At 38.3% G+C, this 14,225-nt stretch overlaps 1 protein-coding gene across 20 annotated transcripts in view; it reads right to left on the bottom strand.

The window, feature by feature from the left end:
- The window catches only part of LOC124274209 (protein scribble homolog), a 122,875-nt gene that overhangs the window by 18,270 nt on the left and 90,380 nt on the right, over window positions 1-14,225 (bottom strand). For 12 of the 20 annotated variants that reach the window (XR_006897889.1, XR_006897890.1, XM_046709515.1 and 9 more), the window contains 2 exons: window positions 3,508-3,610; window positions 2,621-2,677 (listed from right to left, as the gene is read on the bottom strand). Coding sequence is in view for 18 of the 20 variants with exons in the window: in XM_046709515.1 (XP_046565471.1) it covers window positions 2,621-2,677; window positions 3,508-3,610 (160 nt within the window). In the remaining 2 variants the exon portion in view is untranslated. The remainder of the gene's footprint in view (window positions 1-2,620; window positions 2,678-3,507; window positions 3,611-14,225) is intronic. The other 8 variants (XM_046709519.1, XM_046709521.1, XM_046709523.1 and 5 more) reach the window with 1 other exon arrangement.

The raw sequence follows: 14,225 nt of genomic DNA, 5'->3' as shown, positions 1-14,225 counted from the left end.
CAGGGATATATTAAATTTTGTTGATTGTTCTCGACAGGTGGATACACTTTTCCAGGGATATATTTGTCGATTATTCTCGACAGGTGGATACACCTTTCCAGGGATATATTTGTTGATTATTCTTGACAGAATGATACACCTTCCCAGGGATATATTTGTTGATTATTCTAGACAGGTTGATACACTTTTCCAGGGATATATTTGTTGATTATTCTAGACAGATTGATACACCTTTCCAGGGATATATTTGTTGATTATTCTAGACAGGTGGATACACTTTTCCAGGGATATATTTGTTGATTATTCTAGACAGGTGGATACACTTTTCCAGGGATATATTTGTTGATTATTCTAGACAGGTGGATACACTTTTCCTTGGATATATTTGTTGATTGATACACTTTTCTAGACAGATTGATACACTTTGCCAGGGATATATTTGTGGCTTATTCTAGACAGGTTGATACACTTTTCCAGGGATATATTTGTCGATTATTCTAGACAGGTGGATACACCTTTTCAGGGATATATTTGTTGATTATTCTAGACAGGTTGATACACTTTTCCAGGGATATATTTGTTGATTATTCTAGACAGGTGGATACACTTTTCCTTGGATATATTTGTTGATTATTCTAGACAGATTGATACACCTTTTCAGGGATATATTTGTGGCTTATTCTAGACAGATTGATATACCTTTCCAGGGATATATTTGTTGATTATTCTAGACAGGTGGATACACTTTTCCAGGGATATATTTGTTGATTATTCTAGACAGATTGATACACCTTTTCAGGGATATATTTGTTGATTATTCTAGACAGGTGGATACACTTTTCCTTGGATATATTTGTTGATTATTCTAGACAGGTGGATACACTTTTCCTTATTGGATATATTTGTTGATTATTCTAGACAGGTGGATACACTTTTCCTTGGATATATTTGTTGATTATTCTAGACAGGTGGATACACTTTTCCAGGGATATATTTGTTGATTGTTCTAGACAGATTGATACACTTTTCCAGGGATATATTTGTGGCTTATTCTAGACAGGTTGATACACTTTTCCAGGGATATATTTGTTGATTATTCTAGACAGGTGGATACACCTTTCCAGGGATATATTTGTTGATTATTCTAGACAGGTTGATACACCTTTTCAGGGATATATTTGTTGATTATTCTAGACAGGTGGATACACTTTTCCAGGGATATATTTGTTGATTATTCTAGACAGATTGATACACCTTTTCAGGGATATATTTGTTGATTATTCTAGACAGATTGATACACCTTTCCAGGGATATATTTGTTGATTATTCTAGACAGGTTGATACACTTTTCCAGGGATATATTTGCTGATTATTCTAGACAGATTGATACACCTTTTCAGGGATATATTTGTTGATTGTTCTAGACAGGTGGATACACTTTTCCTTGGATATATTTGTTGATTATTCTAGACAGGTGGATACACCTTTCCAGGGATATATTTGTTGACTATTCTAGACAGGTTGATACACCTTTACACCTTTTCAGGGATATATTTGTTGATTATTCTAGACAGGTGGATACACTTTTCCAGGGATATATTTGTTGATTATTCTAGACAGATTGATACACCTTTTCAGGGATATATTTGTTGATTATTCTAGACAGGTTGATACACTTTCCAGGGATATATTTGTTGATTGTTCTAGACAGGTGGATACACTTTTCCAGGGATATATTTGTGGCTTATTCTAGACAGGTTGATACACTTTTCCAGGGATATATTTGTTGATTGTTCTAGACAGGTGGATATGCCTTTCCAGGGATTTATTTGTGGTTTATTCTCAACAGGTGGATACAATTCACCCATGATATAGTTGCGGATTATTCTAGATTGATACACTTTTCCTCAGACAGGATAATTTATTGAGATACTGGTTGATGATCTTTGGCAGGTTGATACAGTTCTCAGGGACATATTTCAGGACTGAATTACACTTATCTAAATACAAAGTTGTAACCAATACCTATCCCTAAATATTGAATGGTCAGTTACCTTGCCAATGTTTGCTTGATTAATAAGACAGTTAACTCGTTGATTACCTAAAACAAATACATATGTAACAGGGCCCCATTTTGAAAGTAATCCTTGTTTAATCCTTGAAGTACACAGACACAACTGATCATCACTGATCATTTCCTTCCCAAAATAATTACTGCAAAAAGGCTCTCATTACAGGAGTGGAAACAGACTCTTTCGTACTGATCTCATTACAGGAGTGGAAACAGATTCTTTCGTACTGATCTCATTACTTGTAGAAAGGAGCCTATTCCTTTCACCATAAACTCAATGTTTACTTGATTTATATTTTGCACATTTCTTACATCGGACTTTAAAGTTTATAATCTTCCATACATCTCTCTGGCTATATTTTACCAGGATTGGTTTGTATTATTGTTGTGCTTGAAAGGTTTATGGGATGGGCTGGGCAACATAGTTATGTCCTGCATAGGACTACCCTGAATTGCAAGGTCAAGTGCATGGGTTAAGTGTGAAGGGTCAAATGTGAAGGGTCAAGTGTAAAGGGTCATGGTCTTGTGTTTGTTTTGTGGTCAACTCACCCTCTTCCAGTTTCAGTTTTGCCACCTCATGTTCAGCCAAGTAGCTAAATTTTTTTGCTGCAAGAAATTAGGAAAGGGAGATCCCAATTAGAAATATGTCGATTGTGTATGGGTATTGGGTCAGGGATTTGGCCGTTCTTTAATCAACAAGTGTCAAGTGATAGGTGTCATCAGTGCAACTTTGAGTTAACAACATTCCACATCTTTATGGTGGTGTTATGGCCAGCATAAGCATAATGAAAGTTTTTGTTTTTGCTCAAGGCCATAATTTCTCACAATAAACAACTGATGAAGAGTCAGATCACAGAACTGACAGTTCATGGTTCATGTTTCTTGTTGTAGTAAAACTGGAAATTTCATAAAAGTTGCACTGATACAAGTCATAGGACAGATGGATATATCACCATACAATGTTTAATCATCATTTAACTATCATGTGTCACAGAGAGAAATCAAACCTGACTGGCTCTCCGTCCCTCAGCCAGTTGGATGGGGGTGGGGGCTGCTCCAGTAGATGCTCGGCCGTCACAGGAAGTCCAGAGAGACAGACATGCAAGCTAGCTACTGTTCTACTACTAACTACTCACAATCGATTGCCAGAGAAAGTACAGGTCAATTACATGCAAGATACTCAAGCAGATAGGAAAGACAAAGAGACAGTTCACTGTGAAAGAAGTTTTTAAGACAGACATACAGTTTACAATTTTTCACATATTTTACTCATTACCAATAATGGTAATATACATAGAATTATTAAAAAGATGAAATTTTAAATAATCAATAGAATGTTTTAAAAATCCATATTAGAAATAGGCAGGTTGCTGCAAGACACAATAACTAGTTGACAACATTCAACATCCAGGATGTGGTACACTTGTAGTGCTTACTTTGTGTTTTAGGCTCATTCTGTTCCTTGATCTCCTTCTCGAAGAAACGGCGCTTGTCACTGAATGTCAGCCCCTCATTTGGAGCAGACTGATTGTTGGTGTTCTGAAACAGAGAAGTGAGCATTCAGAAACATGTTCACGACAAATCAAAGTATGCATTCTCAATCCACCCATGAAGTGAAACTTGTACCTTTATGAAATCACAACGACTGTGAAGCAATGGTCATGTCTTGGCCTGTAAGGAAATCTAAATAACGTTTGTAGAAACCTTAGATAGAGATGTTTATATTTATCTGTACTTAATATGAGCTGAGTTCCCAATTCCGAAACAGAAGTGTCTGTATAAAGCCTTGGACCTACTATTTCAGCCTTGAACCTATTTTTTCACACTAATCCTTCAGCATCAGTAGAATCTGGACATGGAGTCGTAAGTTAACGTAACCACACAAGATCAGATAATACTCGAGTTGGCAAATTAGTGCAATACATAATGATACATAACCTAATTGTGTGTGTATTGGAAGCAGTACACATTGATTCAACAGTGAGTATAGCCACTCAACAGACACTGCACAGACAACAGGGACAATAACACTGGCTGGATGAATGAGTCATGTTGGCAGACGTCAAGCGGCACCAGAAACAGCAGCCTGTTGGCTCACAGTCCGGGTTATAATGACCCTCATATTTGACAGCTGAGGCAATCACATCAGAAAACCACTTTATCTTTAAATGCCATTCTATTACCAATGCAGACCTATGGGTTCAAATGTCCTTCAATGCAACGTCTAGACAGATGCTAAGGCCTTCATCAAGCATGAAGGTAACTGCACCACATCCATACCAAAATGCTGCATTGGCAGAATAAGTAGCTGGCATCCATACATCAGTTCTCTGTTCAAGTTATTTCATTATCTGTTCAATCAGAAAAACATCAAGGACCTGAACACTTGATCAAGTTACAAAATTCTACTTCTACTATAATGAAAAAACCAAAAAGATCTTCACTTTGAAGTATATCATACTATGTCTCATAATATCCTTTAGAGAAGTGAATAATTCCAACCATTTGGAAGAATATATGCCAATTTATCTCGCTTTTGTCGCCCAAAAAGGTCAGACAAGTTGTGTCCTAGTGACTGCGTGGGCTGGGGCCCCTGGTTGCAGGAGTCTGGGGACATGGACTGTAGAGGCGACAGATGGATGATGATAAGCAACATGATATAAAGGAGAGGTAATGACTTCCGACAATCATCAGAGGTGATTTGATCTCACACATCCTGTGTTGACAAGGCTGACCTTCATCAACAGACTGGGAACTTTTTTCAAACCACAGGACATGGTGACAAACTGAATTAAAGGTACATACTTCGAGTGAGCATGGTTTGACAAAATCTCAGCAATATCATACCTGGGGCACCTGGGTTTACCCAATTTTACAAGTGTGAGGAATTGACTCCTGACCTGTGGTGTGATGAGCAGACACACTACCCACTATACTACCCCCACAACCATTGTCTGACACGCATCTCCCACAGTGAAGGCTGAGTGTCAGCCAACAGTTCTGAGGATTATAGTTCAGACCTACTTGACAACCCACACATCTGTGTAGGTGTACCAGTGTTTCCACATTCCTGCTAAATTAACTTAGTTTCAACACCTACATTCCTATATATTACAACATATAATACTGCCCAAGGACATCAAAGTCTTAACTAGGACTGAATGCCTGATTGCGTCACTTTCAGAAAGAATGTTCCACATCGAGTCCTCAGAATTAATAATTCCAATAAATTTCTATGACAATCTAAAATACATCGAGTATCAATTATGGTAATTCTATTGCAACATTCCACTCCAGCAAGACAAAGGTTCAATGTGTAAAGGGTTCCACAAGGAAGCATCACATCCCAGACCACATGTAGAAGAGCCCATCTAAGAATGATCCCAACAGCAGCATGACCGGCACCGGCACCACCATCCTCCTCCCTCACAAGGCAACATGGTCCACGAAGCCATACTGCCTTCGTCAGCTCTACATTATGATAAACTAGTGGCCATGTCGGACACCATTCCTTCATCTCCATCCAACCTGTAACTCTACAGCAACCCTGGGTATAATTCCATCGGCAACTCCAATAAATCTTTCCCGGCATGTAGGCGAGAGTTCCGAGGAGAAGAGCACATCGCTGCTGATGTAACTGTTCCATTGTAGAGGAAGCATCTTATTCTCTTCTCCACCCTCCACCGATCAGCAACAATACCGGCTGGGTAGGGCTGTGAACCTACCTCCATTGTACCGGGGTGAAGGGATGCGACAACAGGGTAGGATGATCACTGCTGGTCTATTCCTTTGTCCAGTCAACTACACGAGAGGGCTTGAATTAGACTGACGCCAACTGATCCAACAACCCTCCGACAGTAGCTGATAAATATTCATTACATGGAATATTGATTTTCCAGGACCAGGAATGGTTGGCTGTGCTAGTTGCTTGTTGAGGAGGAGCAGTAGTGTCGACTCGGTAACGAGAACACTGCACTCTGCTCAAGTTAAAGCGAGGATAGACGGCATTTGGATTTATTGATTTGTTTGGATGCATCTCTACAGGGTGCATTTCATAATTTGATAATGCTTTCATCCTAGAAACACCACACATTGCTGAATCAAACAGCCCAAATATTGAAACTGGTGGTGTGTGTTTCTCCTCTCTATCAAGATCAGACGATCACTGTCAGATGGATACACGGAGGCCATCGATGCAGAAGACATTTTCATCTTCCTTCACAAACTTCTGTGTTTTTTCAAACTCAAGCTGTGAAATTCTAAAGCTTCTTATTCCCGGAATAATTGAGTTCAATTTCCATCACAAATGGGTAAAAAAACATCTGCTTATAAAGAAAAGGCTGTGAGGATGTGTCATTTAAGTTGATTGAAATATTCATAAATTCTTTTGAGACCATCTTCTAAACACATGAGTACTGTGTACAAAATTAATAAACTAACACAAATTGGATGTAAAATGCACAATGGCAATAATCTGGACTGACAAGAAACAAGATGGTGAAAGACAAACATGTCACTGTCTGATTTACACCTAACAGTAAATGTTCCTGGTATATTTCAGGTTTAGCCAGTACCAGTATATGACTCCCAACCTTCAAATCCATGCAGCCAGGAATAACACAGACCAAGGACCACTGCTCATGTGAACGTTTTATCAATTATTCACACACCTGAAAGATAGCTGTCATTTCCACCTGAACATGATACTCCACTGTTGGAGCAAGAAAGCAATTGATAACCTCACACTTGCCATAAATCATTATACCTACAGCATGATCCTACTGTTTTCCTTGTGATCATCATGAGATATGAATCGGATGAATTCATGTGCCATACATTATGTAGTTTGTCTGTTACACATGCAACCTAGAACATACACTGATGCAGGCACTAAACATCTGACAACAATAATAAACTGTGGACCGGAATTATGAATCAAGAATGACCAAAAGATTGAACAGATTTTACTTAGCCGAGAAAGGTATGATATAAAACTGTATCAACTCCAAACAGTGATCGGAGACACGGACACACCACGATGAATGATGATGAGGATTGCATTCTGCCAGGCAGGAATGACATGGTTTCACAACTCGTTACATGCTGGGAGTAGGCTGTTACCAGCAGAAATACATCCACACAAAATTGTCTAGATAATATTCGAAATAACAGCTCATCTCTTAAGGCATGTGTGCAGGATTATCATTTCATAAGATATTCATCACAGGATTAAAATGGTAAAAAAATCATTCCCAAACAGCCTTCCCTCCACAAGACGAAATACTTGGTCGATTACAAGCTTCTAATAAAACATAAAAAGGCTTGTTCATGTCCATCAGGGGCCATTGAAAACAACATCTCTTGAATAACGTGACATTGAAGAAAACTGAGTCACAATTTTATTATTATCTGTAGGTGATAATTCTGTGGAGAATCAACACCAACCGTTTCGTTTAGTGACACTGGCATCATGAAGTAATTCAACATGTTGAATTCATCACCGCTTGAATGCTTGACATGGGACATGATTAAGTGGCACAACGTTAATTGTCTGAAGCTCAACAGCCAACCTGCAGCTGAAACTGTGATTAGAAGCCGACACCAAGATGACTAAGATGAAATATGGTATGACGTAATTCCCCCAGGCAGTTGATACAGACATGTTGATAATTAACATGTAGCTTTCCATCAAGCTGGAAAAACAAGTTTCACTGGATCTAATTCTACTTGCTTTGTGCCTGATTAACTGAAAAGGCTCTGGTGTCTATTTTACAACAAAACAGAGCAATAAAACAATTCGATAATCAAATGCATAATAATAAGGAATGAAATCATTTTCATACTTTCTATACTCTCAAGATTTGAATAAACAGGTATACATAATAAACGCTTTTTCTTATTAAGTATCTGAATGTGCTGCAATAAGATAAATTATAATTTATACATATCTCATCTTTTCAGGATGTTCAATATTGATATTGTCTGATAGAGGCTGAGCAAGTAGGAAAAGTAATCCTTATAAGCACTCCTAACTGAGGATGACAAGACCTTTTTTACTTCTTTCTTAACATTACATTTTTTACAGGAAACTGGTTCAAGGCAGGGGGGGTATATTTGTTTTGTAACTGTAACTGAAAACTTATCTTTCATGTTTGAGCTTAGTCTGTTTGCAACCGTTTGATCTCAGACAAACCATTTCATACCATATTTGCCCCATTAATACCTCACATGGAGTCCCAGAGAAAGAAGTGGATGAGAGTGAGTGCTTTGATCCATACTGATGGGTATGGGTATCACTATCAGCCAGCTGACATGTGAGTGTGATGAAGCTTTGAAGACTATTTCAGTTACATCACCACGTGTTGGCTCAATGCAATCCAGGCCCTTGGCTGTAACGACTTTAGTGCATTCCAAGAGCAGCGGCACCAACCAAGGGGCAATCAGGGATTGAACCCATGATCAGCATATGCATGCATGACTAAGGGAAGCATATCTAATTCTTGAACTTCTGGTGACTGAGCCACCTCTCTTGGCACCAAATGAGACGTTCATTTAATTCTTCTCTTTACGTTATGTCACAGGGGGCCCATTTTGTTCCGCAATACTCATGGGGTAAAATAATAAATTCTTGTCACCTTCTACAGCTTCTCAAACAACACAAACTCAGGCCCTATGTCTTAATATATACAAACATACACATACAAATATTCAAAACCAAAAAAGAGAAATGAGATTATTCAAATTTCTCAAAACCCTATCAACTTCAGCATCTTTAAATTCGTCTCTAAGTCCCAGATGGCGCTTGCTTGCTGTCAGGGTTGACCAGGACATGTCACGGACAAAGTTTATTATGCCAAGCTTTCATCAATATTGTCTCTGAAGGGATCTAAATTCTGATCAGTTCTCCAACATCAAAGACTCAAATTTCAAGCTACAATCAATAGAAGTGGTGCATTAAGAGGTCAGGACCCATAACTCCACAAAGGGAATAAGCAGGGTGTGACAGAAAACAAAGATCCAGAGACGGCTCAGTGTCTCCCAATGACATGACCTCCACTGTGATGTACAGGAACACTGGCCAGGGTGAGGCATGAAGCCACAGCAAGAACAGAAAACACTTCAAAGGCTTCTCTGCATTCTAGTTTTGACAAGTAAATTGGTGTGGTCAACTGACTTGAATTATAATGCGAGAGATACATCTATAAACATATGAGATTACACGGATAGCGTGGATACACAAAGGAAGTAGTGTTCAGACAAACAATGTCAAACATTACTTCTTACAATCATGCCTGTCTGATGACATGACCGCCATGTTCTACAATAACTATTTGAAAAGTTGGTTTTAACAATCACAATTTGAACTTGAATATTGTTGGCATTTGTTCAAATTATTCATTGAATCATTCACAATTACTGACCAACAAGGCTTTATCAAGAGATAAGCAATTTACACATGGACATAACAAATACCTCAATAGTTACAGAAACAGGTTATTGTCGTGTGTGACTTGTCAATACAATGTGATATTGATTTGCAATATTTTCTCAGAAAAACAAAAATTTATTCCAGACTGTCCCCGAGTTGTTGAAAATATTCAATCACACTAACAATTCTGGCACTATAAAATTTTGCCAATCGTCCAAGATTATTCCTCAATATTCTGTCATCTCAAACATCTTCTGATAGTTTCCAATCTGAACAGTCTGATTTATTGAATTATCAACATCAAATGACATAATTCAAGTTAATTCTATGAAACCACTTCATTCCTGACCACCATTTCGCATTGAATCCCGAACCGCCACTATATTACGATGCAATTAGCTGCAATTAACTTTAACAGATTCAATTTCCTCAGTGCTTTATGATCCAAACATGATTGATATGAAAACCTGGCAAATTCTCAAGGAATTGAATCATTTCAGAATTAAATGTCTTGCTTGTCTTTTATCTGTCTGACTCAGAAGGCAAACTAGCTGGTTTCATACACCACCATCATCTTGTTAAACCCAACATATTGTTCACAAGGAAAACAGATTTGTCCGTCTATCAGCGAAGGTTCCTGGTAATTATCTCCGTATTGGCTCAGTCAAGCTGATTGAGAGTCAAGCTATGTCAATACCTGCCTCCACTGACGACATACAAATATAATGACTCCTGTGCTCCTATAACATTTATCATATGATGTGTTCCCTAGAAGAATGTTGATTGGTTGCTGTGGTTATATTACATGATATTTAGCTGTTGTATCACAGCGGAGCTACAGATGGGAGCTCCAGATCTATTTGCCTACTTACTGACTACCAAGATATAGAAAATATGACTGTTCAATTCATTCCCTTGCACATTTACACAATCACAACAAATCCTCACAATTGTTTTCCAAATTTTGAGCCACTTTTTACACTACTGTACAATGATGAAGTTGCCATTGACTGACTACACAAATACTTGTTTGTATTGTTGAGATTGAAAGATTGTGACAGGAAGCATAAACCAAAAAAGGGACACTACTCAGTTACTTAAGAAATGTTGATGAGTGAGCAAGTATGAGAGCAAGTGCAATCTGTTCCATGCCAGTGAGCAATGTTCTAGCTGTATCAAATAAGTGAGTGTTTGCCAGGTAGCCAGAGGTTGATACAATGAGCAATAATCCACAACCGTCTCATCATGAAATGCTGTTTCAGATCCATACAAAGATTGGATGCCATAATGGTTCAATTACATGTCATCTTGTTGTTTGACAAATCAACACATTCTTGCAATTTTACTCTAAAATACTCATATGTCTGTTGTAACTTCAGTGGCTTGTTCCAACCAACACTGAACAGGCCTTCTCTCCCAATTGACTATCACCATTACCATGAAATGTAAAACCTCGAGCCTTTGTAGGTGCATCACTTATTCATTTCAGACTTCGACATCAGCTATTTTCACTTTCAAATATAACAACTGATACATACCTTTTCAAATTTTAACAAAGCAATGTATTTTAACCAAAAAAACCTTGTTTCAACACTGGCATATTATAATATGTTCTAAAAATTGCAAGTGTTGAATAAATTTTAATGTCACTTGATGCCATCTTGTGAAGGAATAACAAAGCAGCCATCAGTAAACGACTTTCAGCCACAGAATTGAGCAAGTAAATATATATATCATTGGTTCAACTGAACTGGAAGTTTCTGCTGTTACGTACAACTTGCAACGAGATCAGGTCTTCCATGCTGTATCGTCATGAACAGCATCTAGTTTAAGAATTCCTGTCGAAACGTGGGAAGTTTAACTCTGCAGTAGTTAATGTCACAGCTGCCTGTAAGCCCGGACCAGACAAACCAGTTGGTAGCACAACTACTAGTCTGTTGTACAGACCCTGAAGCAAATATTGTACAGACCCTGAAGCAAATATATCCAAGAAAGCCCACGCAAGTCTAGAAAATGTGTCTAGATTTCCTCAGCTAGAAAGTCTCAGGGCTCCTTTTCATTATATATATATATTTTTTTACTATGCACTTTTTTTCAGTAAAATATGTTCATTTCAGAGACTAGTTGTTAGTCTACACAACTACCAACTCATGAAGTCGGGAGTACCATTTTTTCTGAATTAATTACAGGTAACCATGACAACAGCGATGATTTTGCATCATGTGACAAACTTCCTTCAGTCTCAATCTCTATTCGTTTCGACAGAGAGAGAGAGAGAGAGAGAGAGAGAGAGAGAGAGAGAGAGAGAGAGAGAGAGAGAGAGAGAGAGAGAGAGAGAGAGAGAGAGAGAGAGAGAGAGAGAGATTGTATTTCCATCCCTTAAAACTTTCAGTTATATCATGTCATGTCAGCTTGATATGGGACGTAAGTCTTAGATGGTGACTTTGTTGAAACCATTCAGCTCTGGCTGCATGGTTCTCAACCACAATTCAAACCCATGATCATAAGTTTCATAGGGAATGCAACTCTGGCTCGACAGACGACTTGGCCATCGCGCCCCCAAATGACATAACATGAAAAGTGAATGTTCACATCATAACTCTACTTATTTCTTCTTCCTGCTTAACAAAACTCATTGCCCGGCAAATCGAACCAATTACTGTCATGGAGACAGATCTCTGGCAATATGCAGATCGGGCAGAGTGACCACTCCAATCGAGGCCACCATCAACAATGAGGGTTATCTAACACCAAGCTGGACATGGTTACAATGCTGATCAGATCAGCCGGAACATGTGGTGGTTTGTATGCTAATATCCCACAATTAGGGACAAGTCAGTGTCATCTATCAGCTGCAAGTAATTTCGGGAGCATGCCTCAGCTGCACGAACTGTTTCAAGGCAAAGAAAATCGTTCAGTGGGATGAATATTATATAAGGAACAATGCAACAGTGATGGATGATAATAAATGGGCAGACTAGCAGATGGGAATCTTCTCCCCGATGCAGCCATGGTGGTGTATTTCACACCTTGACCATCTACACGAGCTCTGTATCAGCCGTCATACTGACTAATGAGGGAATCATAATCACCAGATTCACACACATAGAGCAATATGTCACTAGAATTGGATGTATTACAAACCGTCTCACACAGTGGGCATAGAAATCCATACAAACAGGACATTGGACATGCATGCACCAACACATCTCATGCTGGGCAATATATAATTTACAGGTAAATATCAGTATTAATATTAACAAGGGTTGTGACAATGGTGGGTTTCAAATGACAGTATTTAAATGTCAGCATAATGAAGGAGCAAAGACTGAACTAAGGCAGGTCTTAGACGTTAGATATTTTGATAAACCAAAGATAACAGTTATGGTGCTCACAAATCTAGTTTCAATACTAAAGCAAATTTGGATTTCAAGCAAATATGAGCAGATCCTGGCAGGAAAGGAACATAAGCTGATAGACTCCCTCTATTCAGGGATGACGAAGCTGTCCAAAGATTTCTAATGTTAAAGTTATCCTAAGGCAATAATAATTTCGGGGCAATGCAGTTATGTTATCACTATTAACATAAGAAGACTTCAGGGATAATTTCTGTTGTACACGCATCAACTGAGAATGTCACATTAGTGTTACTGGAAATCTCAAATATAAATTGTTGAAGTCTACCAAAGATGCACTTTAAGGCCTGACATGTTTTACAGAAATAAATCATAATATTATATTCTTTATCTGCCTATAAGAAAGATAATATGGATGCCTCTCAAGCCCTCCTCCTGTCCTACAGTTTATAAATTCTTCAGTTTTGTCTTCAACAGCCCTTCTCTGGCATAATGTCAACTCCTTGTATGGCATGTACATGTACAATACACAGCTAAATAATTCAACATACTTTTCTGAACAGGCAGAGGAACGCTTAATAGAATTTTCCAATGGAGATATTCCACATTTGGGAAGCCTGGCGTGTTGATCAACTCTTAGTCAGCCTCACAGAGAAGCCAATGGGGCAATACATAGGATGGACAAGACAAGTGGAGTTCCCATCCCTCCCCAGGCAGAGGCACTGTAAATGTTAATCTACTGCAATCTTCGGTTGACATTTCAAGCACTAACCTGCTATGTAATAGTCACCAAATATCAAACGGTCCAATAATTTCCATTTATGGCAACGTTTTGATGAATAATTCATGAATTGAGACCAAATTATTATCCAGATAACATGATCCTGCATCATGTAAGCCATTAGAGTTTTCGAATGTGTCATCAGTGATTGTGAAGGGGGGGCCATGTTACTATAACTGAGCTGTGAGACATCCGGCAATCAATTTCTAAGCTTGCTTTGCGGCAGGGAATAAAATCTTGAAAACGGGAAAATATACAGATACTTGCAGAGCAAATAATCTTTTGTTTTGATTAGCTCACTGAAATCTGAGAGGATTTAACCTTCTTAAATAGCATTGTGATTTAATCCACTTTGTTAAATGCTAGCAAAAGGGATACCCACTGCAGTGGTAGAAATGAACGTGTCTAGGGTCCTTGAGCTTTGCTTCTCTAGCACTTGAATAATAGGCACCCCAAATCCTGAATATTCAATGCCCTGACAATGCCCATTTCACACTCATTCTTTACTTCAATCTGTGAAACATACCATTTTTGATGCAAAGTATTCTCAAGGTCACTGTTGACATTCTAAAAGAAAGTTGCTGTGAA

This window comes from Haliotis rubra, unplaced genomic scaffold, assembly GCF_003918875.1.
Source record: "Haliotis rubra isolate DU_JTF1 unplaced genomic scaffold, ASM391887v1 Scf189, whole genome shotgun sequence".
In the NCBI taxonomy this organism is placed as follows: Eukaryota; Metazoa; Mollusca; class Gastropoda; order Lepetellida; family Haliotidae; genus Haliotis; species Haliotis rubra.
Note: the sequence above shows the minus strand (reverse complement) of the source record. Positions and strands in the feature narration are given on the sequence as shown.